Raw genomic sequence first — 22909 nt, forward strand, 5'->3', positions numbered from 1 at the left:
GTAGCAATGTACGCGTCTGAGTGGTAAGGGAAAGAGGAAAAAATGATAAATATGGTGGTGAAATTTGATCATTAGATATGGATTAATGAATTGTGTAATGAAGGGAGTGTTGTTTGTTTTGGAGGTGATGGCTGATGGCTGATGGTAGTCGTCGCGACGTGTGAATCGTGAAGCGTAAGTAAAGGTTGGTTGTTGGTTGTCGGATTTGACAAGCTCGCGCGCTTGCAAAAATAGACGTCATTAGTGCGCGAGGTCCGACCGACGATCAATATAGCGCTTCCTATGAGTTAGAGGTACAGCTCATAATAATCGACGGTGCACGGGCGTTCAGTTCTGCGTGCGTGTGTGTTTTGGCGAGGAGGAGTCAGAGGAACTCCTAAAGATTGATGCAGAGCTTCGATGAACGGGTGAAGTAGTAGTCACTGCAGGACTGGCCTTTGGTAGATCTCGAATCGGTGAGGTTGAGTCTTGGGGCCAGTTCCAGTTGCGATGTATACACACACCCTCATCGCATTGATAGTGCACATCATCCACGTGACAGTGTAAGTTGTTTGGGGTGGTTTTCCAGGTCCGTTGTTTAACCGTGTGTGTACGTAATAGGTGCACAAATGTCAAGATTAATTTTCGTGAAAAAGAGAAAGAGGTGTTGGACCAGATCTTAGGACAGGGGATGTATGATGCGAGGATCCGACCATCTGGTGTGAATGGCACAGGTGAGCCCAATACTTGGTTGGCATATCTATAATGTTTAGGTCAGACGTCCAGAGAACGGGGCCTCTGTCTTTTGTTGCCTTTGCTTGTTGTACATATATGTAATGTAACACGTTGTCCATCGCTCTAGATGGGCCAGCCATTGTCCGAGTAAACCTGTTTGTCCGCAGCATTGCGACCATTAGTGACATCAAGATGGTAAGTGGGCGCCCACCACATCGTTCTGTAGGCTATAGTATAGAGATGCTACATCACATAAAAAAATAAGCAATAAGCCAGCATGGGGCAAAGACGAGAAGGGTCCGTTTGTCGTGAAAAAGCACGCACTACACGCACCACGTACACGCACCAGCACCAGGAAAAAGCAAGCAAGCAACGAGCGAGCGAACGAACGAACAAACGAGCGAATAGCGAACTCTTCTCGTCGACCCCGTCTAGCTTCAATAGGTTTGATTGCTAAATTGAAATGAATTGAACTAAATGCCTTTCGAGTGGGCTAAAGTGGGCAGTAAGGTAGCATTGGGTGCTGCTCTGTCAGTGCCGTCGTGCCGGTGCAGGTGCCTCATTGCCTTCATGCATCGATCGCATCGAGCGCCCGGTGATGATGTCCACTAATAAAGCCGTTTTTCTTTTCTAACCACTAGATGGTCCCGCAATTGTCCGTGTCAACATATTTGTCAGAAGTATCTCAAAGATAGATGATGTGACAATGGTAAGTGGCTATTGGCAGCAGGGAATGGTCTCTATTTGTGTAGTGTTGGATGGTAGCATAGTTCATCTTCTGATCTTCTGTGGGGCGGGACGGCCTGCGTGTGCTTTTCGTGTTTTGTGGGGCGGTGGGCCGGCGACCGCGTGCTTGCATGCGGACATGGCCAATGCGAGATGTGATTGGCGCCGTGCCCCGCAGCCAAGACTTTAAACTTCTTAACATAGTAATTTATTTTGTTCTGTTCCACCGCAGTAGGACGTGACGGCCCGACTGTAGTTAACATCAACTTCTTTCTTCGGTCTATCAGCAAAATAGACGATTATAAAATGGTGAGTGAGTGCGCGGTCTGCCAGTCATGTCAAGTATTGGATGGGTGTAATACTCGGTTGCGTTCACTTGCACAAGGCCGAGAGGTGATGTTGCAATGAGGGCACCAGCACCAGCGCGAGCATGCCGTGTGGCGCTGCAGCCCCGGCGAGTACACGCCGTATATACAACCTTAACTATATCTAGTGCATGCTTCTTCTTCATTTAGCGATATTAACCCCAATCTCCAAATCGTACAAAAATCAACCTTGCAGGTTCTACTTCTTCCAATGCATGTTGCATGTTTACTTATAACTCCCCGCAAAGCTCTTCACAATCTGGATATTACAGGAATACAGTGTACAACTCACCTTCAGAGAGCAATGGCTAGATGAAAGACTCAAGTTTAACGACTTTGGAGGTCGTCTCAAATATCTTACTTTAACTGAAGCCAGTCGAGTCTGGATGCCCGATCTCTTTTTTTCTAATGAGAAAGAAGGGCATTTCCACAACATTATTATGCCCAACGTCTACATTCGCATTTTTCCATACGGTTCAGTCCTCTATAGTATAAGGTAAAATCACTACCTTCTAACAACCATCACCCCAATACGTTTACAATTTTCAGAATATCTTTGACATTATCATGTCCGATGAACCTCAAGCTCTACCCCCTTGACCGTCAAATATGTTCCTTACGGATGGCTAGCTGTGAGTATTATCTACTCAAAATTCCTTCTTCCTTTTACCACCACCTTCCGTCTCTACCCTTGTCTATCCATTTAGCACCATCGCAAATTAAATATTCCAACACAGCAGCTATCCACCTAAATTCAACAATAAATACGACACATACCCCAGACTTGTTCATTAAATTAATCGCTAGGTAGGTTGTACTTTAAGTTTGCACATAACTTCCGAAAACTCCGGATTTGGATCTAACTATTACCGAACTCGAATACCAATATGACGGAACATGTTATAAGAAAGCCGACGTCTCATGAATTGCTAAAATACATTTCATATACTGTATCAATTTCAACTAAATCAAATACATCAAGTCGAAACATATACAGAATGTCCGAAGAAATAAACGTTAAAAGATTGTGGGTCAGCATTGGAAAAAAATATGTCCGAAAAGGCTTTTTAAGGAACCTAGATGTAGGGATTTCTCTATAATCAGTTGAGATAAATTTACAAAAAATTTGCATCTGAGGTAATTTGTTGACACTGAATAAAATTAACTTTGAAAAAAGTCTTTTCTATGGATGTTTCTTGTGTTACTTTTGTTTTCTAGAAGAACATGATTTTCTAAGGTTCAATGGATTTTCTTTTTAAGGAATCACCTCCCCAATTTTTTTAAACATTTTTTTCGGATACCTGTATCTATGTCTAAGATCTCGATCTCCAAATATTATCATCTAGTCTACAAACTCTAAATCGTTTAAAAACACATAATTATATCAACTGTCATACGGTGGTGCCAAATGGACTAAAAATATCCTGAAAACGCGCAAAACGCTCATTTTCATTTTATCACAATACGTTCACGATTTTTTCTCACAAAAATATACATTTCTTGCAGGTTGAATTTTGCATGACTATTTTTACGATTTTTCGATTAGATTAGATTAGAAAGCATGTCATATACTACACATAAATATTGATTTGATTCAAATTAAACGGTCTGTTTCTATAAAATTACATACTCTCTGTTTTATAGTCGTATTACGATCCGACAGGTACCAGTATAAAGGACTTAATTCTGTGATCTTTATTGTTTTTTTTTTTGGTACATCGTTTACTTTGAATTTTTCCAATTATAGATGGCTGGACAACCGATGACTTAGTATTTTTATGGAAAGAAGGTGATCCTGTACAAGTAGTTAAAAATTTACACCTGCCTAGATTTACATTAGAAAAATTCCTAACTGATTATTGTAACAGTAAAACTAATACCGGTACGTCATTAAACATGACCAAATTCTACGACCTTTTATGGTAAAAATTTTCTAGGTGAATATAGTTGTTTAAAAGTTGATTTATTATTTAAACGGGAATTCAGTTACTACCTAATACAAATATACATACCCTGTTGTATGTTGGTCATAGTTTCATGGGTGTCTTTTTGGCTCGATCAAGGAGCTGTTCCTGCACGAGTTTCTTTGGGTAAGTCTTCATTTTCGTTTTTTCTTCCTTGCTTATTTTCTGTGTTGTTGTAAAAAATGGCATAAAGTGATTATTATTTTGACGAGACCACATCGAAATATAAATTTAATGTAGTGTATCTGTTTTATGGTTAATATGATTTAGTAAATGTCAAAGTTCGTTTAGTAATTAATTTAAGTGGCAACAACGGTGGAAAATGCGTTAATGCTAAAAGCTTCGGTGAAGGGGTTGTTTTCGGCGGTCCACATCGGAACAGTGATTGTATATGAGCGAAACTAAAAATATATGTATGTATGTATGTACATTAAGAAAAAGCAATCACGCAAACATTTCTATCTGATATGAAGTAGCTATTGTCGTCCAAACGATTCCAGATTACTAATTGTAAGAGGGATTCTCTGGATATAAAAGAAAATTGCGTCCAATTGAAACGGATACAAACAAATTAAGCTCTGTGACCCTGAAGATTTTAATACACCATTAGCGAGAAAAGCTTTTTTCGTTGAAAATGTGGATTTTGGGTGTTGGAACAGATTAAAATGTACTTAAATTTTCAGGTGTTACAACTTTGCTCACAATGGCTACGCAAACATCGGGTATTAACGCATCTTTACCCCCTGTTTCGTACACAAAAGCGATTGATGTGTGGACGGGGGTTTGTTTGACATTTGTATTTGGAGCGTTACTAGAATTTGCTCTTGTAAACTATGCGTCGCGTTCCGATATGCATAGGGAGAACATGAAGAAGCAAAGAAGACAGTGCGAATTAGAACATGCTGCATCTATGGATGCCACGTCAGATTTAATAGACACAGACAGCAACGCAACTTTCGCAATGGTAATGCTATATTAAGAAATAGTCGATTTCTTGTTTTCAGTTTAAGTGTCGAGAGATTTATTACACTTGATTGGGTTTGGAGGTGTAGTAGATCTCGTGGGTGTTGAATGTTGTTGCCAGTTGTAGATATCCTAATCAAGTTGAGCTATGGTAATTCTTTCAGAAGCCTTTGGTGCGTCATCCCGGTGATCCAATGAGTTTAGAAAAAGTTCGTCAGTGTGAAATCCACATGCAACCAGCTCGTCCAAACTGTTGCCGATCTTGGCTGTCGAAATTCCCCACAAGATCCAAACGCATTGATGTTATCTCCCGAATCACGTTTCCTTTAGTTTTCGCACTATTCAATGTAATATACTGGTCAACATATTTATTTCGCGAAGAGGCCGAAGAGTCGTAAATGTTCTTGCGACAACCGTAATAGTATTGCGATTTTTCGTAAATGTAAATATTATTATTACCTACGTTCAGGAGTATGTTTTTGTTGAATGTGCAATAAATTTGTAGATAAGTTGCACAAAAATGAAATTGATAACCCGGAATGATGCGCAAAATTGTTGCACTAAAATGCGAGTGACAGCATTTGTGCACAAAGCAACCTCATTACTACCTGCTCTAAAACTCTATCTACATTCTCATCTTCTTCGAAAACTTATAAATGGTTAACTAGAGATTTAGCTTTATTTAAACCGATCAATTGTTACTTGTTAAAAATGGTTATCAGTTTTTCAGATTGTGTAACTTTGTTAAAGGAACTGTGCATGATATGTCTATTTTTATGACGTTTCCATTATGTACTTATAGTTTATTGTATACGGTTTATCGTTATTTTTATTAAAATGGTGCAATATATTTACCTATATTGTAGAACTTTTAATATTTTTCTCGCTAATATTTCCTCTTGTCAGTTGCTTATACAGGGTGATGTCGTATCACAATCGATTGAATACGTCATTATACATTTAAACGCATTGTCAATCGGAAATTTTGTAATACTCTAATAATTCCTTCAGGCAAGGATTGTTATATTCCTATAGCTCATAGAACATAGAAATCATAAACATTTATTTATTAGAGTTCTCTTCATTGCGCATTACATACATCAGGGTGGAATGTGTACATCTCATTTTACGTGATATGGCGTTATAACTGTAAGTTTTGACTATTGTAAATGTAATAAAATTGTAGAAATTTTTTACTGTTTTATTCCATGATTATAAACAATAATCAATACCAATAAATGAATAAAGTGAAAAATTGGAACCACTCATGTACATATAAAACTGTCATGACCGTGAACTATTGACTCCCACTCTCTTGACGTACATTACATTACATTAAAGTATATAAAAATTATTTTTTAACAATGCTATCAAATTCTGATGAAATATGGATAAGTGTACCTACTAATTTAAAAACAACAAAATTGTATTTTTTGACTGCTTAGGTTATACTCAAAGTGATATAACGAAATATATTTAGGTATTTAATTTAAACTCAATGCTCAACTTTTTCAAGTATTTTTTATTTGATTTTCTTAACAGTTAGTTAAATATAAACAAGTTCAAAATAATACCTGTAAATTGCATTACATGGCCGTATTGTGGACTGCCTACTTGAATTAATTTTTTTGTGGCATTTATTATGTTGGTATCATTATTTAAAAAATGGCAAATGGCAAGAATCTTAAGCTTCTGATTGGTTAAATTCATACCTCGCCCCGTTGCCAACCTCGGCCAGTGCCAACATTATAAATATTAACAGTGCCGGGCAAGGTCGTTCTAGTCTAGCTATAGGTTGTTGGTGTTAAATTCGTTGTCCGTTTCAGTTTAATTTGATTGATAAAAAACGAGGAAATCGTCATTATTGAATACATTAAAACCACTGAGGTAAACCGCAATGTCTACTCCAGTGAAAAAAGTCCCAATTCATTTACAGGTGAGTAATAACAGGTGTATTGCATAAGATATTTTTGAGTGTTATTCCTCTTGGATGAACACTTGCGGTTTTGAAGCACGCACTTAATTAATTATGCACGGTAGCCAGGGGATATCACAGGAAGTTAGGACGTTTTAACTTACTTTATATGTATTGATTTTTTAAAACATTAAGCTGTTTCCTTTTCCTGTGCATAGATCCAACATTGGCATAGTAATTCCGTATGTAAACACGACTAGAAACTATTTATATCCCTACAGTTTGTTTTTCTAAATATGACTTTCAAATGTCAATAATTTTTGTAAATAAAAATCAAAATGATAATACATAGTAATAACAACAAATCACGTCGTAGTTTGATTACAGCGCGCATTTTCACATTTTTTTTATTCAGAGTGCCCAAAATCGTTTACTTATCAAACATGGGAAAGTAGTAAACGAGGACGATATCACTGAAGATGATATCTATATCGAAGACGGTGTTATAAAACAGCTGGGTCGCAATTTAATAATCCCTGGGGGTACTCGTGTGATTGATGCTCGAGGCAAGTATGTGCTACCTGGCGGCATCGACCCCCATACACACTTCGAGATGGAGTTTATGGGGGCGAAATCAGTCGATGATTTCTACCAAGGCACCAAAGCCGCGGTGGCTGGAGGCACCACCATGATAAGTAAGCGATAATCACCGCAAATCCCCTTAATATCCACTTCCCGCTTCAGTTGACTTTGTAATGCCAAAGAAAGGGGAATCAATCCTCGATGCGTTTTACGAATACCGACAAAAGGGTGACGATAAAGTATGCTGCGATTATGGACTTCATGTCGCGTTAACTCACTGGAATGAGCAAGTTAGAAGGGAGATGGAAGTCCTATGCAAGGAACACGGAGTTAATTCATTTAAAGTTTTTATGGCTTATAATTTTATGCTTAATGATTCGGAATTGTATAGCGTTTTTGAAACGTGCCAGAAATTAGGAGCTCTTGCTCAAGTTCATGCTGAGAATGGCTCGATCATTGCGAAAAATGTTGAACGGCTTTTGGCGAAGGGAATCACAGGGCCTGAGGGACACGAAATGTCCAGGCCTGAAGAAGTCGAGGCAGAGGCCGTTAACAGGGCTTGTGTCATAGCCAAACAGGTAATTATATAACCACTTCCGGAAATTTCCACCAAATAAAATTCACTTATGTAAGATTCGTAAACAATTAAATCATTTGTCTCGAGTAAGAACGCTAATGATTATTTTATCGAGCAACCTAATCTGAACAAACACATTAACCTAACTGAAAATAAACACAAACTTTGCAGAATTTGCATGACGCAAAAAGTTTAGTGTCATTTGAAAAAAGATTTTTTTTTACATGAAACATAAAAAAGCAATATTGTACAGACTTGCGATTTTTCAGCTGCCTGATTATTTCGTTATCAATGTACATGCTCATTTTTGAAAAAACACTTCAATCAGAACCACTGACATACAGGGTGAATATAAAGTATGGAACCAAGCGGTTTTATTTTTAATCATTTGCCTCCAGAAAATAATAATTAATATAAATTAAAGTAATATAAAAAATGTGATCGTATTTTCAGAACGAAATTTTCTTTTTTTGTCAAAATTGCAATTTATGTGAAATTTTTTTTTTGCAAAAATTAAATAAAAGCAGGTAGTTGTAATCCTTAGAGTATAACTTTTATGAGAAAAATGATTTTATAGTGGGTTGCCATTTAAAAAATTAAGTTTTTCGTAAAACTCAAAAACAAAAGGAAATTTCGAAAAATTTTATTTTTGTTAAATCATTACATTTTTATAGTACTTTATCACTTTATCAATTAGTTTTTTTAAAAAATAAATAGTTTAAGCAAAAAACGTTTGGTTCCACACTTTTTATTTACCTGGTATAGTATTTTGTACAACGTGATTCTGAAATAGGTGCAATAATTTTAACCACGTGCATAACTCGTCAAATGTAACATTTTGTTTATGTATCATTTTCTCGAAAACGCCATAGTTATTAAGTTAATATTATAAATCGGTTTACTTTTACTTTTAATCCTACGTGTAAGAGATTTTCTAGTATTAAAGTTTTCTTTCTGGTCCTATAATTAGGTTTTTTCTTGTTGGGCAATTACCGTAATAATAATAAGTTTATAATTAAGTTTATGTGCATTAGCAGAATGTTTGAAGAATTGTTTTATCAAAATTTTAATTTGTGTACTGTACGTTTTCAATAATAATTGTTTATTTTGATCTAATCCGTAATCTCAAAAACATCTCGAAAAATACATTTGGAACAGGTTTCATAAACTATAGCACAATGTCCACGTATTATTCAGCATTTTATCACAATATTAGGTATTTTTAAGACAAATTAACCAAACGTAAAAATACCGATCAAACTCGGGCATTAATAAAACTGCAATAATTGTCAGCTGAGAACTCCACAAAAAACTTCCAAGCAAATTCACGGTCACTACTACTTTCAGGTTAACTGAGCGGCTCGTTATTTAACAAAAGGCAAAATGCCTCAAAAAAAAAACGATTTCGAAAAAATGATACATAACAATTTTGTTGATCTTTTTCACTTTGTATATTGTGTATTTAAAATCCACAAAATTTGATGCAAAAAATGTTTTTCTGGCACAATTTTTACATAAATTTAAAACGGTGCTGTTTATTTGGTGGAAATTTTTATAATCTTTTAGTAAAAAGACACCAAGTTAGCGTTACTTTATCTTTTTCGAGTTTGTTGGCACTGTAGCAGCTGCAAAATCTTTATTTCTGATCTTAGTTTTCTTGAAAAATGTTTAGTTGTGGTGGTATTTATAGGTAGATTGTCCATTGTATATAGTGCATGTGATGAGCAAATCTGCAGGATTAGCTTTAAAACAAGCATGTGAACGAGGTACTCGAGTGTATGGTGAAACTTTAGTAGCAGCACTAGCTTCAGATGGTTCCCATTATAGGCATGAATGCTTCCAACACTCGGCTGGCCACGTTTTAAGCCCTCCCTTAAGACCGGATCCTACAACACCTCAGTTTTTATTGAATCTGTTAGCACAGTAAGTTTGTGTTATTTCGTTTGCTCTCTAAGTTACTTCATTTCCACTAATTGAGATTCATTCGTTTCACGATTAACTCTTGAATGTTGCATTGGCTTTGTGTGTAGCACTTTTTGTACTGATAGTGAAGCAGTGTGAAAACAGTTTTGAGTGCAGGTGAACGCACCCATTTATATCCTTAATGTTACCACGGAAGAATCAGGAAATATTATACAAACTGTGCGTTCTAATGGACAAAACGTTTTTGGAGAAGTTCGTGCCGGTTGTATTGGTCTTATAGGAGATCCACGTAATGCCAACGTGGTAACAGCACCAGCTATACGCTCTAGACCTGAAACACCCTTCAAGCTTTTGGGGTTGTTGGCATCGTAAGTGTGAATTAACCACTAACTTTTATCTTTTGTTTTTTAATAGATCTTTTATTTATTAAAAATGATCATTTATCATATCGCAAGCATGACTTGTGTTTCGTCATTCGGGTGACTACCGTAGATATCTAAATTTGGGGTAAACTATCAGTTAATAATCAAACTTAAAGCAATCACAAACTAACGTAATTGTAACCTCTAGGGATGTCCTTCAAGTCACAGGAAGTGACAATTGCACATTTAACAAATCTCAGAAAGAAATGGGCAAAAATGACTTCTCCAAAATCCCGAATGGTGTAAACGGGGTGGAGGACCGAATGTCAGTCATTTGGGAAAAAGGAGTACAATCGGGGGTGATCGACCCTTGTCGATTTGTCGCAATAACCAGCACAAATGCAGCTAAAATTTTCAACATCTACCCGAGAAAGGGTTGCATTGCTGTTGGATCAGACGCAGACATTGTCATCTGGGATCCGACCAAAACTCGAACGATTTCGGCATCCACGCATCACCAAGCCGTGGATTTTAACATCTTTGAAGTAAGTTGCGTAGAAAATAATTCAATTTCTACATAATTGTTGTTTAGGGGATGGTATGTCATGGTGTCCCCGAATACGTCATCGTCAACGGCCGGGTGTGTGTCGACGATGGGCAACTGCGTGTTGTTCAAGGCCACGGCCGTTTTGTGGAGACACCTGTCTATGCTCCGTTTGTTTACGATCCCGACAAAATCGGTGATTTAAAACCGGTCCGCAATGGTACTCATGATGACTATTTGCCTGAACAGGTTCACAAGGTTGTTTTATTTTTTGTTGTTTTGTAATTTGAGGGTGTGGTTTTAGATCACAATTGAGGACAAAGCTTGTCCTACACCAACACTGCCAGATTCAGCTGTGAGCACTCCCTCGGTCAGAGGGCCACGACCGGAAGGTCAAAGAAATATACAAGATTCGACATTTTCTATCAGCGGTAAGTTTTCGAATCGTTGCTTGTTTTTATTAACTTCTTTCTTGCAGAGGATCTTGATGTGGACAGAAAGTCTTGTATTCGTGTGAGGAACCCACCAGGTGGCAAATCTTCCGGGTTTTGGTAATCACTAGAAGACGGCGCCTCAATAGTTATGCAGATTACAAAAAAGTACCAAAGCAAAATAATCTTCCAATCATTTCATTAGAATAGTTCGTTACAATTTTTATTTATTATATCATTTTACACATTTTTATCTGTCTCTTTTCAAAAACTGTTTTATGTTATATCATAGATTTTGTTACTGTTTTTTTTACATTAGAATGTATTGGGAGAGTTTATTCATATTTATGAATATCAGAAATCAATGTTGTATTGTGCAGTAAATGAAAAAAATATTGGCTATTGCTGTACCTTAAAATTTTATCAGATAATTGTTAATTTTTTATGTATAAAAACATGAAAGTTAATTGCATGAAAGTAGCACAGATGTATCTGTTTTAAGTTGCACTGTCTCTGACAACTGTTGGCTTGCAGCCTTTCAAATTTTAGTTAATACTAATTTTGTTTAATTTTATTGAGCTAAACTCAGATCATCTTAATACGGAACAAAGTGATTTTTATGTGTCGACTCAATAGAATTCATAATTATTATTGAAATTAGTTGTAATTAAACAAATTTTGACTAAAGATTCCTACCCGCAACCATTATTAAAATCGGAGTATGTATGATTTACTGCATCACTAATTTTAATAATAATTATACATTCTATTGGTCTTACACCTAAAAGTATTTTATTCAATATAAGATTGTTTGAGTAGGTATGAAGTTTACTAATAAACATTAATAACAAATGCAATCAGTTTTTTTTTCTTTCTTAATCTGAAATAATCAAATATGACGCTAAAGTGTGCTACCAACATCGCAGAAGTCGTGTACCGGCTTTTTATATTTACATTTTGAATGATTTTCACTTGAATCGTGTTTTTGTTTTCACTTAAAACTTACGAAATAATGAGTGATAACAATCATATGAGGCTCAGGTCATCAGTTTCGCAGGATGAAAGAGAAAAAGAATGTGATTACTACATAAACATTAGCTTGTCATTTGTTACACTTTTTGTAGGAAAAATTACAAAAACAAAAGGAGAAAAAAGCATTTCGGAATAGGCCTCCAATTCAGTTTAAAGGGAAAAAATCTACATAAGAGTTTATTAACTGTGCCTTTGCCTGTGACGGTTTAATGTAAATTTTTGTAAACTTTGTTGCACAATTTAGTGGTCTTATTTTAGTAAATTAGCTGATGAAGCTGCTGATGTTCTTGTCCTTGGATTTGATGTAGAATGGCAATTTTCCTTTCATACCGGTTCTGGAAAATCGGCCTTCATTCAAATAAGTCCCGACCTCAGCACATGCTATTTTGCTATTTGATTCAAATAAGTGACCTCAAGACTATCCCTAAGGGGTTAACAGTATTGTTGGCTCATCCCAAAATTAGACTCACAGGAGTTAATATTAAAAAGTATTTTTTACTACAGGAATTTTTCAATCTAATAATCATGATTTTTGTAAAAATTTCATTCGGTTGTCTTTATTGTAAATTTGGTTTAGCTAAAAATGACGATTTGTAAGGACATTGAAGTAAGGATGAGTAAGTGGCATGTTAGTCTTTTAAGTGAACAGCTGGATCTGGATTATCCAGCCACAGACGCTTATGTAGGAACTACTGTTGCACTTTAAAAATATTTGATGAGCATTTGCAGGCGTCTCTAGTGTTGTACAACGAACCCAAAAAGAGGGAAGAACAGAAGGAGAATAAATAAATTTGATTGTATCTAGCTTTAAGTGACTAAAGATTTTCATCCGCACACAATATTATTAAAATCGGAGTATTAAATAAGATGTATGATTTACTGCATCACTAATTTTAATAATAATTATACATGCTATTGGTTTTACATCTAAAAGTATTTTTTCAATAAAAGATTGTTTGAGTAGGTATTAAGTTTACTAATAAACATTAATAACAAATGCAACCAGTTTTTTTATTTTCTTAATTTGAAATATTCAAATATGGCGCTAAAGAGTGCTACCAACACCGCAGACGAAAAATCCCTAAGTGGTGTACCGGCTTTTCTATTTACATTTTGGTTTAAATCGTGTTTTTGTTTCCACTTAAAACTTATAAAATAATGACTGATAATAATCGTATGAGACTCAGATCATCAGTTTCTCTGGAAGAAAGAGAAAAAGTATGTGGTTACTACATAAAAAATAGCTTTTACACTCTTTGTAGGAAAAATTACAAAAACAAAAGGAGAAAGAAGAATTTCGGAATAGGCCTCCAATTCAGTTTAAAGGGAAAAAAATCTACATAAGAGAGTTTGTCGACTGTGCCCTTGCCTGTGACAATTTAATGTAAACTTTTGTAAACTTTGTTGCACAATTTAGTGGTCTTATTTTAGTAAATTAGCTGATGAAGCTGCTGATGTTCTTGTCCTTGGATTTGATATAGAATGGCCATTTTCCTTTCAGACCGGTCCTGGAAAAGCGGCCTTAATTCAAATAAGTCCCGACCTCAACACATGCTATTTGATTCAAATAAGTGACCTTAAGAAAATCCCTAAGGGGTTAACAGTATTATTGGCTCATCCTAAAATTAGAATCACAGGAGTCAATATTAAAAAGTATTTTTTCCTACAGGAATTTTTCAAACTAATAATCATATTTCAGTGACATTAGGAAACTTTCAAGGGATTTTTCAGGATTTGACGTTGAGAAAATAATAGAAAACTGTGTTGACAGTGGTGTTTTAGCAAACCAAGTATTGCCTTTTCAGCAAAGATGGAGCATGGAGAAGTTAGTCACATTTTTGGTATTTTTGTAAAAAATTTCATTCGGTTGTATTTATTGTAAATTTTGTTTTAGCTAAAAATGACGATTTGTAAAGACAATAAAGTAAGGATGAGTAAGTGGCATGTCAGTCCTTTAAGTAAGGAACAGCTGGATTATGCAGCTACAGACGCTTATGTAAGAACAACTGTTGCACTCTAAAAATAGAATATTAGATGAGCATTTGCAGGCCTCTCTAGTGTTGTACAACGAACTCAAAAAGAGGGAAGAACAGAAGGAGAATAAATAAATTTGATTGTATCTAGCTTTCAGTAAATAAATATTTTATTAATGGGAAATATTTCTTTTTTTGAATTAAAGCTTGTCGTTCGTCTGAAATTAGACCGACTCCATAATATATTCAACTTTAAGAAATGGGATTATTTTGTTATGAGTTAATAAAAGCGAGGTAAACAAAGTCCTTGAGCCCGGAAAGTTAATAGGTCACGTTCGCCCTAATGTAATAAGAGCCCTTCGGCTTATAAAATGCAAATATAGAATAATGAAGCCAATCGATAATTTTTTGCCTGCGGTTTCCGCGTACAATTTATCAAGAGCCGTTCTTGAAATTTAAAATCAATATAGGAAAGTTCTGCTGCAATCCCAGTAATATCCCGTTCGTGGACCTGGGAATGTATTGATAGTAACCTTGACTTGTTGATAGAAGAGTGTGGCTGTGTCCTTCAAACATTGTATTTGTTTATAAACAGCTGACTTCAATCTCTGCTGGCCTTGATACCACGCCACGAGCCACTCCGTTCGTGCGAGATCGGTAAGTTCGGCTCGATGTTTCATCGGCGATTTTCTAGATACCCATGAGATAAAAGTAAATATTTCGCGTTTTATTTGCTTAGCAGTCGATTTTTTGGTCTATGGAATGTGACTGGAGGTTGGGTTTTTCGATGGTGGTTGTGGGAATTGTCTGGAGGGATTTCACGAAGAGGTCGCTTTTTAGTGGTTAGTTTACCCGTTACCGCACCCGGCTGCCCGGACGACCGATCCAGGGTGGCTTTGGCTACATCAAATAGGGTAATTGTTTTATACGCCAACTCAATCATTTGCACGCTATTTTCAAAATCTGGTTGCAGCCCTAAAATGCCCGGTTTTCGCACAATTCAATGCGCAGTTTCGATGTTCCAAGCAATTTTTCGACGAGGGACTAGAAACAATCTCAAATGGTAAATGGAGTGAACATTAAAAATGAATTTGAATTGGTTCGCACATATTATCGTCCATCATCCCTACATCATTATATCAGCAGTTGCTGTGTTCTCTGGTACATGCCTGGTGATACCTTTTACACTGAAAACCAAGCCCTTCAAAGACTTTTCTGACCCCAAAATGGTAAGTCATGCCCATTTTTACGCTCACGAGTGCCCTTTTGTCGCTTTTAGGGCTTCACTACCAGAGGAACAGTTATATCAAACAGACTAACTGCTTGGAAAAACTTAGATGAATCAACTAGACCATCAGGACAATTTGCTATTAACCCCAAAGATATTTTGATAAAACGAAATGTAACATTTTTTAAACCTAAAGTTAGGAAAAATGGAAAAAAGAAGAAAAACAAACAAAAAAACGATTTTTCTAATGTAAATATTTTGCCACTTTCAAGTCGCTTTATTCTAAAGCATTATTTTAGGTATTTATAAATGAAGCAAGTAATAATCGCTCTGACAATAGCTACGAAAATAATAATTGGAGGGCTTTACAAAACATGTTGCATCGAAAAACTGGTGACAATGTCCCTGTAAAACCGATTGAAATTGACGGATTTTTTTGTGGTCATCCTGGTAAGCCAAATATTTTTTTATCTAATTATTCTAAGCTTTCACACACCCGAAAACATTTATTACCACTTACTTAGAGGTCAGGGAATCCTAGAAGGATATCGATAGGCGCAGCCAATGCGTACTCGGTGTAGTGGGGTAACTTGAGCTGTGGCGTAACATAGAACCATTCTGTGGTAAAAAGGGAATTGTAGAGTTGCATTTTTCCGTATATTCATTGACTGAGATATTAAATATAAAAAATTCATACGATGCTCCACGATATTGGTGATATTGATTTCTGTATAAATAAAAGACGAACAAAAAGTAACGAATAGTTTATTAAAAATATAAACATTAAAAATACAATTTTTGTATGATACTTAATTATAATTAATTTTTCAAATTTAACATTCACAAGATACCTTTGTTGATAACTATATTACGAGTAAATATTTTTCAGCAATGTTTTGTTTCCATACCTAGTCGATAAGATGTAAGAAGACGAATCCTCAAATTCTTAGCGACCAATCACTGACTCTTGTAATAAAATTTAGAGTATGTCCTCGAATTGAGTTTACAAGAGAAAAAAAAAGATTTTATGCCTGTAATTAAAACTTCATTATTCTAACTCAGTAGAAAGAAAATTTTATTTTTCTCTGCTTATTAAATCCCTCACATTGGCGGTTTTATTTTTTTGACAATGATATCACTTTAACAAATGAGTTTACGCAAGTTAAATAACAAAAACAACAGCTTTAATATAAGAAACAAAATCATTTTTAACAAGAACTACCATTATTCAGTTAAATTAATTGTCAAAGTGACATATGGTTGTTAAATAAGTAAAACCGCCAATGTGATAGGACTTAAAAAGCAGTGAAAATTATCAACTAAATCCAAAATCAAGAGAAAACTTAACTTTTCTTTTCACTGAATCAGAATAATGAAAATTTAATTACTGATATACTCGATTCAGGTGAAACAAAAAATGTTTTTCCTTTACAGTTTTGGCGTAAAATCAAAGATAAAAAAATGTTTCCTCTTGTAAACTCAATCCGGGGAGGTACTGTATATTAAAAAATACTTTTGTATTCTTACTTACTTCAAAAATCTCAAATTTTTCATTTGTCAAATTATGTCATAATCTCATAATCTTTAGACTGCATTCTACAGGTGTTCCGTTTTTACTGTTACAAATTTAAACAGGTGATAGAATATTTTAATTTTAAGATGAAGTTTCCTATGTATCGAAAAATGTTATATAAAGGAGCTACATCCCCTAAAAGGGTTGCATCTTTTAATGGATTTTTTTCCAATATTTCAGAAACCATTGTAAATAAAATTACAAAATTTGGTACAACTGATAACCTTTATACACCCAAACAAATTCAAAGGTAAAATGTCGTATTTTTACTCAGGAACAACTGGGTGGTTTAAAGCAGAATTACTGGCGATTAATTTTTTATACTGATGGACCTTAGTAATTTCAAATTATGTCACTTAATACTCAATAATAGTCAAAATCGATTTTTTACTATAACACTAATAAAATACAGGGTGTCCGCTCTACTATGAGGATGTCAGTTATTATAAGAGATGTACTTATGTAACAAAAAATATAGTTACGTCTGCAGCTCAACTTGTACACAGTAAAAACTGATTAAAAACTTGTGATTTGAAAATATTTATATTTTAAATAATTTGAACCTTGTTGAACAATTTCTAATGACTCTATCAAATGGTTACTAAGTATTGCAATTTATAAAAGAACAAATTCTTTAAAAATGTTATTTATTAATAAAGTAACAAAATCAATATATTTTCATTACTGTACATGGATTATTTATTTTGTTCAAATAAATAAGTGCGAATACACGCCACTGCTCTCAGCTGATTTCAGAATTTCCCTATACATATTTACGACCAGTTTTAGTCTCTGCGCATCCCTTCCATCGATATCCTTCTACGATGACCTTTACAAGCCAATCACATTATGAAACTATTAGCTATCGAAAAGTCAAATATTTAAATAAAGTTATAAACCGACAGCTCCTTTTTTTTGGATACAGATACCAAGCTTTCGATTGTTTTCTGATCAAAGCAGCTTGTGACTGAAGTTAGGTTGGCAACATTTAATAATCATTGTGATTTTTGTCGTCAAGTTGGCCCCAGATTTGAAGTCTAATTTGATAGCCGTCATATGCATCAATCTGAATTTTTTTACAAAAACCCCACATTATTAATTTTGTCACAGCAAAATTTGATCAGAAATTGAATTGATAGCAAATACTTACTAAAATTGAGTGGGCAAAGATTCACATTACATTACACAGTTAACACTTGCCGCTTTTTTGCAGATGAACGATACGCTCACATAGTTTTAAAATCGAAAAATAATGAGGACCTTTTCACTTTAAAATCGTTACTCGCTCTGTGTCGCATAGAGCACGAATTTATTGAAGCTCACTATTATAAAGACTTATGCACTTCGAATCAGGATTACCATGTAAAGAAGTGTTGTAAGCCATGGTCTTTAGCCAATTATATAGCAATTTTACACAATAGAACTTCGTGTTTAGCAATTACGGTAAAGTTGCAGTTGGAGTTTTTTCCGTAATGAAACGTACGTGTTACTTGTAGGAAGAAGACGTAAACGCAACAAAAACGTTATTGATAAGTTGTTCGCAATATTTTCATAAACTGCAATTAATGCAAGATTGCTTTGATAAGGGATACTGTGATGCACCGCTTGAATGCGTTCGACACGATGCCGTTTTTAATGTGCTTAATTTTTTAACGAGCACGACGTTTCTACCACCTAATGTATAATCATCACCACTTGCGGTTTTTTGTCTGAAGTTTTTTTTTTATTTTTAGAAGACTCGAGAGAGTACAACGTTAGAAGAAACAATGATCTTTCTACCACTAGCATGTAGTACAGACATTTTACCATATTATCACGAAATCATTAAAATGGACTTAGAATATGAAGGCATATCAGTTGTAGCAATGGAATTTGGTATTAAAGATGCTCTATTTGACGAGTGTCTGCTACGGGATGTTTGGTTGATGACTTCCGGGGCACTCTTTGTGTTACTATGCATGTGGCTATATACGGAATCATTGTTCCTGACTATCATGACAATAATTGCAATCATATTCTCACTGGGGATTTCGTATTTTATGTATATGCTAGTTTTTGAGCTGAAATTTTTTCCGTTTATGAATTTGCTAGCTATTATTGTTGCAATCGGTAATTGAAACACCAAACGCAAACAGATTCTTCACTTTTGTTTTCCAGGTATAGGAGCTGATGATGCTTTTATATTTTGTAAAATTTGGCATAAGGTTAAAGAAGAAAAAAATAGCTCGATTGTCAAAGTAATGGGTGATACCTTCCATCATGCATTTTTTTCAATGTTTGTTACGTCCTTAACGACTTCGGTGGCTTTCCTTGCGTCCTATGCAAGTTCAGTGACGGCAATATGTTGTTTCAGGTAGGAAAATAATCACTACTATTTATTTCATTGTTTGAGATTTTTTTAGCATATTTTCGGGAACGGCCGTAATAACGAATTTTTTTATGATGATTACTTGGTTCCCCGCATGTATTGTAATATGGGAGCGTTCATGTTGTTCAAATGTTGATTTAGCAAAAAGTTGTTTGATGGCATGTTTGCAACGTTGGTGTTGTTCAAAATTGATAAAACCGACATGGAATTTATCGACAACATGGCCGAAATGTTCATTTTTGGGAAGAATATGGAACTCCAAAGAACGATTCTTGTTAGACAGTGTTGTCAATTTCAGATATATATGGTTGGTTATATTGTCCATAATAGGTTTAATAAGTACGATCGTAGTTATTTATTATCCGAAATTTAAACTTCCTGATTCATCCGAATTTCAATTGTTCGACAGTTCGCACCCGTTCGAACAATACGATTTTAAATACAAATACCATTTTTGGTTCAGACGTGAGGAAAGGGTAAGTTGTTAAATGTGAAGTGTTTTATGTTAATTATTATTTCTAGGAAAATTTGATTGATGTTAATTATAAACTTCCGTTACGTTTTGTCTGGGGTGTTTTACCTGTAGACAATGGCGATCATCTCAATCCGGAAAGTTACGGCAAACTGGAATTGGATCCGGACTTTGATATATCCCAACCGGAATCTCAAGTGTGGCTTTTGAAGTTTTGTAAACGCTTGCAACGTCAGCCTTTTTTTCAACCTACTTTTGGTCCCCTTTTGCCAAACTGCTTCATTGAAACGTTTATGCGATCGATGCAAAGAGATTGTGTTGATTCATTTTCTTTAAGAGATTGGTCACCTTGTTGTAAAATGTCAACATTTCCGTATAACAGTAGTGTGTTTTATGAATGTATTGTTGAAGAAATGACGGATATTTATGAAACACCTAGTCAATATTTGATACCCGGAATGGCCGGTCCGAAATTTTCTAAAGACCAATTTCCGACAATAAAAGCTGTTATTGTAGAGTATGATAGTAATTATAGTTATTCAATGTCTTATGAATACATGCATGAATTTTACACGAAAGTAGAGAATTGGATGATTGAGGAGCTGAAGACAGCTCCTAAAACGATGAAAAATGGGTGGTTTATTAGTGAGTTGGAATTTTACGACTTGCAGAGAGAATTATCGGAAAATACTATATTAGCAATTATAGTGTCAATGGGATTAGCTTTAATAGTCTTGCTTTTATCAACATTGAATATTTTGACAAGTTTATACGCAATTTTAACTATAACATGCAGTATTTTTGTAACTGTTGCAGTACTAGTTCTGTTAGGGTGGAAGTTAAATATTTTGGAATCTATAACTGTGTCAACAGCTATAGGTCTTACTGTAGATTTTAGTTTACATTACACTGTGAATTATAGATTATGTCCACTTGCTCTATCGGAGGAGCGAATCGCTGCTACCAAATACGCGTTATCTTACATGGCAGGTCCTGTATTAATGGCAGCATTAACAACCGGAGCAACTGGAGCATTTATGATGCCCTCATTAATCTTGCCGTACATACAGATCGGAATATTCCTTGTAACTGTAATGAGTGTTAGTTGGATATATGCCACATTCCATCTGGGTGCTATGTTGGCCATTATTGGACCCCAGAATCAGTTCGGCCAATTCCACTATTCCAAGCTTAGTTGTTGTCCTTCCAGTAAATCAAAAACGTCCTCTAGTGACCGAAATCGTCCTGTTAATCACTCCTCTCTCTCAGATACACACGAATTAGATTCGTTGACTTATAAGAGTGGAGTACGGCCTATTCAGAGACCTTTGCAAAGGTCTCTAAGTACTGGCGGGGCTGGCAAAAACAACCACAGTAGATATGTTTTTACCGATCAATCACCCTCCGCCACCAGCGCCATTACTATTATCATGGCCGATGACAATTAAATGTAACATTAGGACTAAATGTTCTGTGATATACTCTGTATTTCTTTTTATTTTTATTTCGATTTATTACATAAATGCTCTTTCAACAACTATCATTTACCTTTGTTCAAATGGCATTTAAGTAACAAATGTACACATATATAAATTCAATATATATTATAGAAAGAATCGTAATCTTTTAATCACACCCCCAAACTATTCCCCATCTTCCTAATAACCAAAATTTCTCATTGAATCGTGAAACGTCGAATACCGCTTTACCCTCCTGTAATCCTGATACGCTGAATCTTTCAAATTTTGTAATGAAATTTAATGCACTCCAATTCCAAGTACTCAATAAAAAAAACAAACTTTGCAATGAGTCAGTTTTTTAATAATTTAATAATTACAGGGTGTTCGTTTTTCGAGCTCCACCATGGGGATCTCAGTAATTATGAGAGATACGAGGTCGGTTAAATTAGGGCAAAGTTGTGCATTTTTATGCTGAACAATAATCTGAAAGATAATTTAATGTGTATTGACACAAACTAATATGTTTTTGAATTATTGGAAAGAAGCGGAAATTTGTAATTTTCGTTATTATTTATTCAAGCGAAAACTAAAAGACCTAGGACACTAGGACAAGGAATCTAAATCTGTCATCGTATTTTCCAAGGCGCTCTTGATATCAGAATTACAACACTCAACTTTGGATTTTCTTATGGACGCCATATTTTGTTTCTGTATTTTTGAAAAGTCTTTTTGTTCCTGATTACAACGATGTATCACACGATATGATCAAATTTTACATGCTGATCAAAATTAAGAAAAAGCGTTTTTGCGAAGAGTGCTTTGGAAAAAATGCCACCAATTTTAATTAACAAACTAAATTTTGGAGCTGGTGCATTCGAGCATCTTTTATAACTTTGTGTTGTTTTGTTTTGGGAAGAATCATTCTAGTTTATCACGTTGTTCCTATTTAAAAATCTTTGTTTTGTAGGTAAGTTTGACGGAAATGTGAATTCCAAATCTATTTTGGAATTCAATTTATTCAATTGAACTGTCAAAATTTAGTTTGTCAATTAAAATTGGTGGCGTTTTTTCCAAAGCACTCTTTGAAAAAACGCTTTCTTTAATTTTGATCAGCATGTAAAATTTAATCATATCGTGTGATACATCGTTGTAATTAGGAACAAAAAGACTTTTCAAAAATTTAGAAGTCGAATATGAGGTCTATAAGAAAATCCAAAATTGAGTGAGAGTGCCTTGGAAAATACGATGACAGATTTAGATTCCTTGTAAAAAAGTGCTTTGAGAACGTTCTAGTTAAAAACGTCTAGGTCTTTTAGTTTTCGCTTGAAAAAATAAAAACGTAAATTACAAATTTCCGTTTTTTTTTCTAATAATCCAAAAACTAATAATGATACATTAAATTTTCTTTCAGATTATTGTTCAGCATAAAAATGCGCAACTTTACCCTAATTTAACCGACCTTTAGCTCCTATAATAACTGAGATCCCCATGGTGGAGCTCGAAAAACAAACACCCTGTATATTTGCTTAAATACATAGTCATTACTACGTAAATTGTGTAATCTCTTTTTAGGTACTGATTTTAATTTTTTTATGTAGTTACCCATCGATTTTAACGCTTAATTATAACAATTATTTATTTATACAGGCTGTATTATGAAAAACGCCCCAAGCCATAACTCCATTATTTTTAAAGTTATGACAATACTTCTTAAAACAAAGTTGAACATTTTTTGTC

At 34.8% G+C, this 22909-nt stretch overlaps 4 protein-coding genes across 14 annotated transcripts; all 4 read left to right on the forward strand.

The window, feature by feature from the left end:
- Positions 1–231: 231 nt before the first annotated feature.
- On the forward strand, positions 232–5924 carry LOC123006105 (glutamate-gated chloride channel). Of its 9 annotated transcripts, none has more exons than XM_044400289.1 (9): positions 232–542; positions 601–713; positions 1673–1749; positions 2078–2301; positions 2355–2437; positions 3553–3687; positions 3743–3895; positions 4453–4733; positions 4900–5924. In XM_044400289.1, exons 1-9 carry the CDS (start codon positions 490–492, stop codon positions 5128–5130), a joined length of 1350 nt encoding a protein of 449 aa, XP_044256224.1. In that variant the 5' UTR covers positions 232–489; the 3' UTR covers positions 5131–5924. The 9 variants fall into 9 exon arrangements, with proteins under 9 accessions (XP_044256224.1, XP_044256226.1, XP_044256225.1 ...); XM_044400291.1 differs by lacking the exon at positions 1673–1749 and adding an exon at positions 842–909 and having other exon boundaries at positions 235–542; positions 4897–5924; XM_044400290.1 differs by lacking the exon at positions 1673–1749 and adding an exon at positions 1356–1423 and having other exon boundaries at positions 236–542; positions 4897–5924.
- A 568-nt stretch (positions 5925–6492) lies between these two features.
- LOC123006536 (dihydropyrimidinase) lies at positions 6493–11923 on the forward strand. Of its 3 annotated transcripts, none has more exons than XM_044401082.1 (8): positions 6493–6668; positions 7063–7342; positions 7392–7807; positions 9497–9729; positions 10300–10636; positions 10684–10893; positions 10940–11066; positions 11114–11923. In XM_044401082.1, the coding sequence occupies exons 1-8, from the start codon at positions 6630–6632 to the stop codon at positions 11188–11190; spliced, it is 1719 nt and encodes a 572-aa protein (XP_044257017.1). In that variant the 5' UTR covers positions 6493–6629; the 3' UTR covers positions 11191–11923. The 3 variants fall into 3 exon arrangements, with proteins under 3 accessions (XP_044257017.1, XP_044257018.1, XP_044257019.1); XM_044401083.1 differs by having other exon boundaries at positions 10684–10884; XM_044401084.1 differs by lacking the exon at positions 9497–9729 and adding an exon at positions 9886–10097.
- Positions 11924–13177: 1254 nt separating this feature from the next.
- On the forward strand, positions 13178–14255 carry LOC123006562 (Werner Syndrome-like exonuclease). Its single transcript, XM_044401141.1, has 6 exons — positions 13178–13316; positions 13361–13482; positions 13530–13751; positions 13798–13939; positions 13993–14094; positions 14147–14255. Exons 1-6 carry the CDS (start codon positions 13257–13259, stop codon positions 14204–14206), a joined length of 708 nt encoding a protein of 235 aa, XP_044257076.1. The 5' UTR covers positions 13178–13256; the 3' UTR covers positions 14207–14255.
- Positions 14256–14758: 503 nt separating this feature from the next.
- Positions 14759–21329, forward strand: LOC123006090 (protein dispatched). Its single transcript, XM_044400262.1, has 10 exons — positions 14759–14985; positions 15045–15300; positions 15351–15548; positions 15599–15749; positions 18086–18315; positions 18369–18551; positions 18606–18981; positions 19030–19225; positions 19275–19716; positions 19763–21329. The coding sequence occupies exons 2-10, from the start codon at positions 15157–15159 to the stop codon at positions 21158–21160; spliced, it is 3318 nt and encodes a 1105-aa protein (XP_044256197.1). The 5' UTR covers positions 14759–14985; positions 15045–15156; the 3' UTR covers positions 21161–21329.
- Positions 21330–22909: the final 1580 nt, after the last annotated feature.

The sequence above is a fragment of the Tribolium madens genome, unplaced genomic scaffold, assembly GCF_015345945.1.
Source record: "Tribolium madens isolate multiple individuals breed KSU strain unplaced genomic scaffold, Tmad_KSU_1.1 Scaffold_2;HRSCAF=44;Tcas5.2_LGX, whole genome shotgun sequence".
Lineage (NCBI taxonomy): Eukaryota > Metazoa > Arthropoda > Insecta > Coleoptera > Tenebrionidae > Tribolium > Tribolium madens.

What these genes read in the sequence shown, in the direction of transcription:
- LOC123006562 (XM_044401141.1), top strand. Translation starts at nt 13,257, where the DNA reads ATGACTGATAATAATCGTATGAGACTCAGATCATCAGTTTCTCTGGAA. An exon ending in CTTGCCTGTGACAATTTAAT is followed by an intron (nt 13,483 to 13,529) that starts GTAAACTTTTGT and finishes GTCTTATTTTAG; the next exon opens with TAAATTAGCTGATGAAGCTG. An exon ending in AGAAGTTAGTCACATTTTTG is followed by an intron (nt 13,940 to 13,992) that starts GTATTTTTGTAA and finishes ATTTTGTTTTAG; the next exon opens with CTAAAAATGACGATTTGTAA.
- LOC123006536 (XM_044401082.1), top strand. Translation starts at nt 6,630, where the DNA reads ATGTCTACTCCAGTGAAAAAAGTCCCAATTCATTTACAG. An exon ending in TTATTGAATCTGTTAGCACA is followed by an intron (nt 9,730 to 10,299) that starts GTAAGTTTGTGT and finishes TGTAACCTCTAG; the next exon opens with GGATGTCCTTCAAGTCACAG. An exon ending in TTCGACATTTTCTATCAGCG is followed by an intron (nt 11,067 to 11,113) that starts GTAAGTTTTCGA and finishes TCTTTCTTGCAG; the next exon opens with AGGATCTTGATGTGGACAGA.
- LOC123006105 (XM_044400288.1), top strand. Translation starts at nt 490, where the DNA reads ATGTATACACACACCCTCATCGCATTGATAGTGCACATCATCCACGTG. An exon ending in TAACAGTAAAACTAATACCG is followed by an intron (nt 3,688 to 3,742) that starts GTACGTCATTAA and finishes AAAATTTTCTAG; the next exon opens with GTGAATATAGTTGTTTAAAA. An exon ending in TCCTGCACGAGTTTCTTTGG is followed by an intron (nt 3,896 to 4,452) that starts GTAAGTCTTCAT and finishes TTAAATTTTCAG; the next exon opens with GTGTTACAACTTTGCTCACA.
- LOC123006090 (XM_044400262.1), top strand. Translation starts at nt 15,157, where the DNA reads ATGAATTTGAATTGGTTCGCACATATTATCGTCCATCATCCCTACATC. An exon ending in AAAAAAACGATTTTTCTAAT is followed by an intron (nt 15,549 to 15,598) that starts GTAAATATTTTG and finishes GCATTATTTTAG; the next exon opens with GTATTTATAAATGAAGCAAG. An exon ending in CTTCGTGTTTAGCAATTACG is followed by an intron (nt 18,316 to 18,368) that starts GTAAAGTTGCAG and finishes TGTTACTTGTAG; the next exon opens with GAAGAAGACGTAAACGCAAC.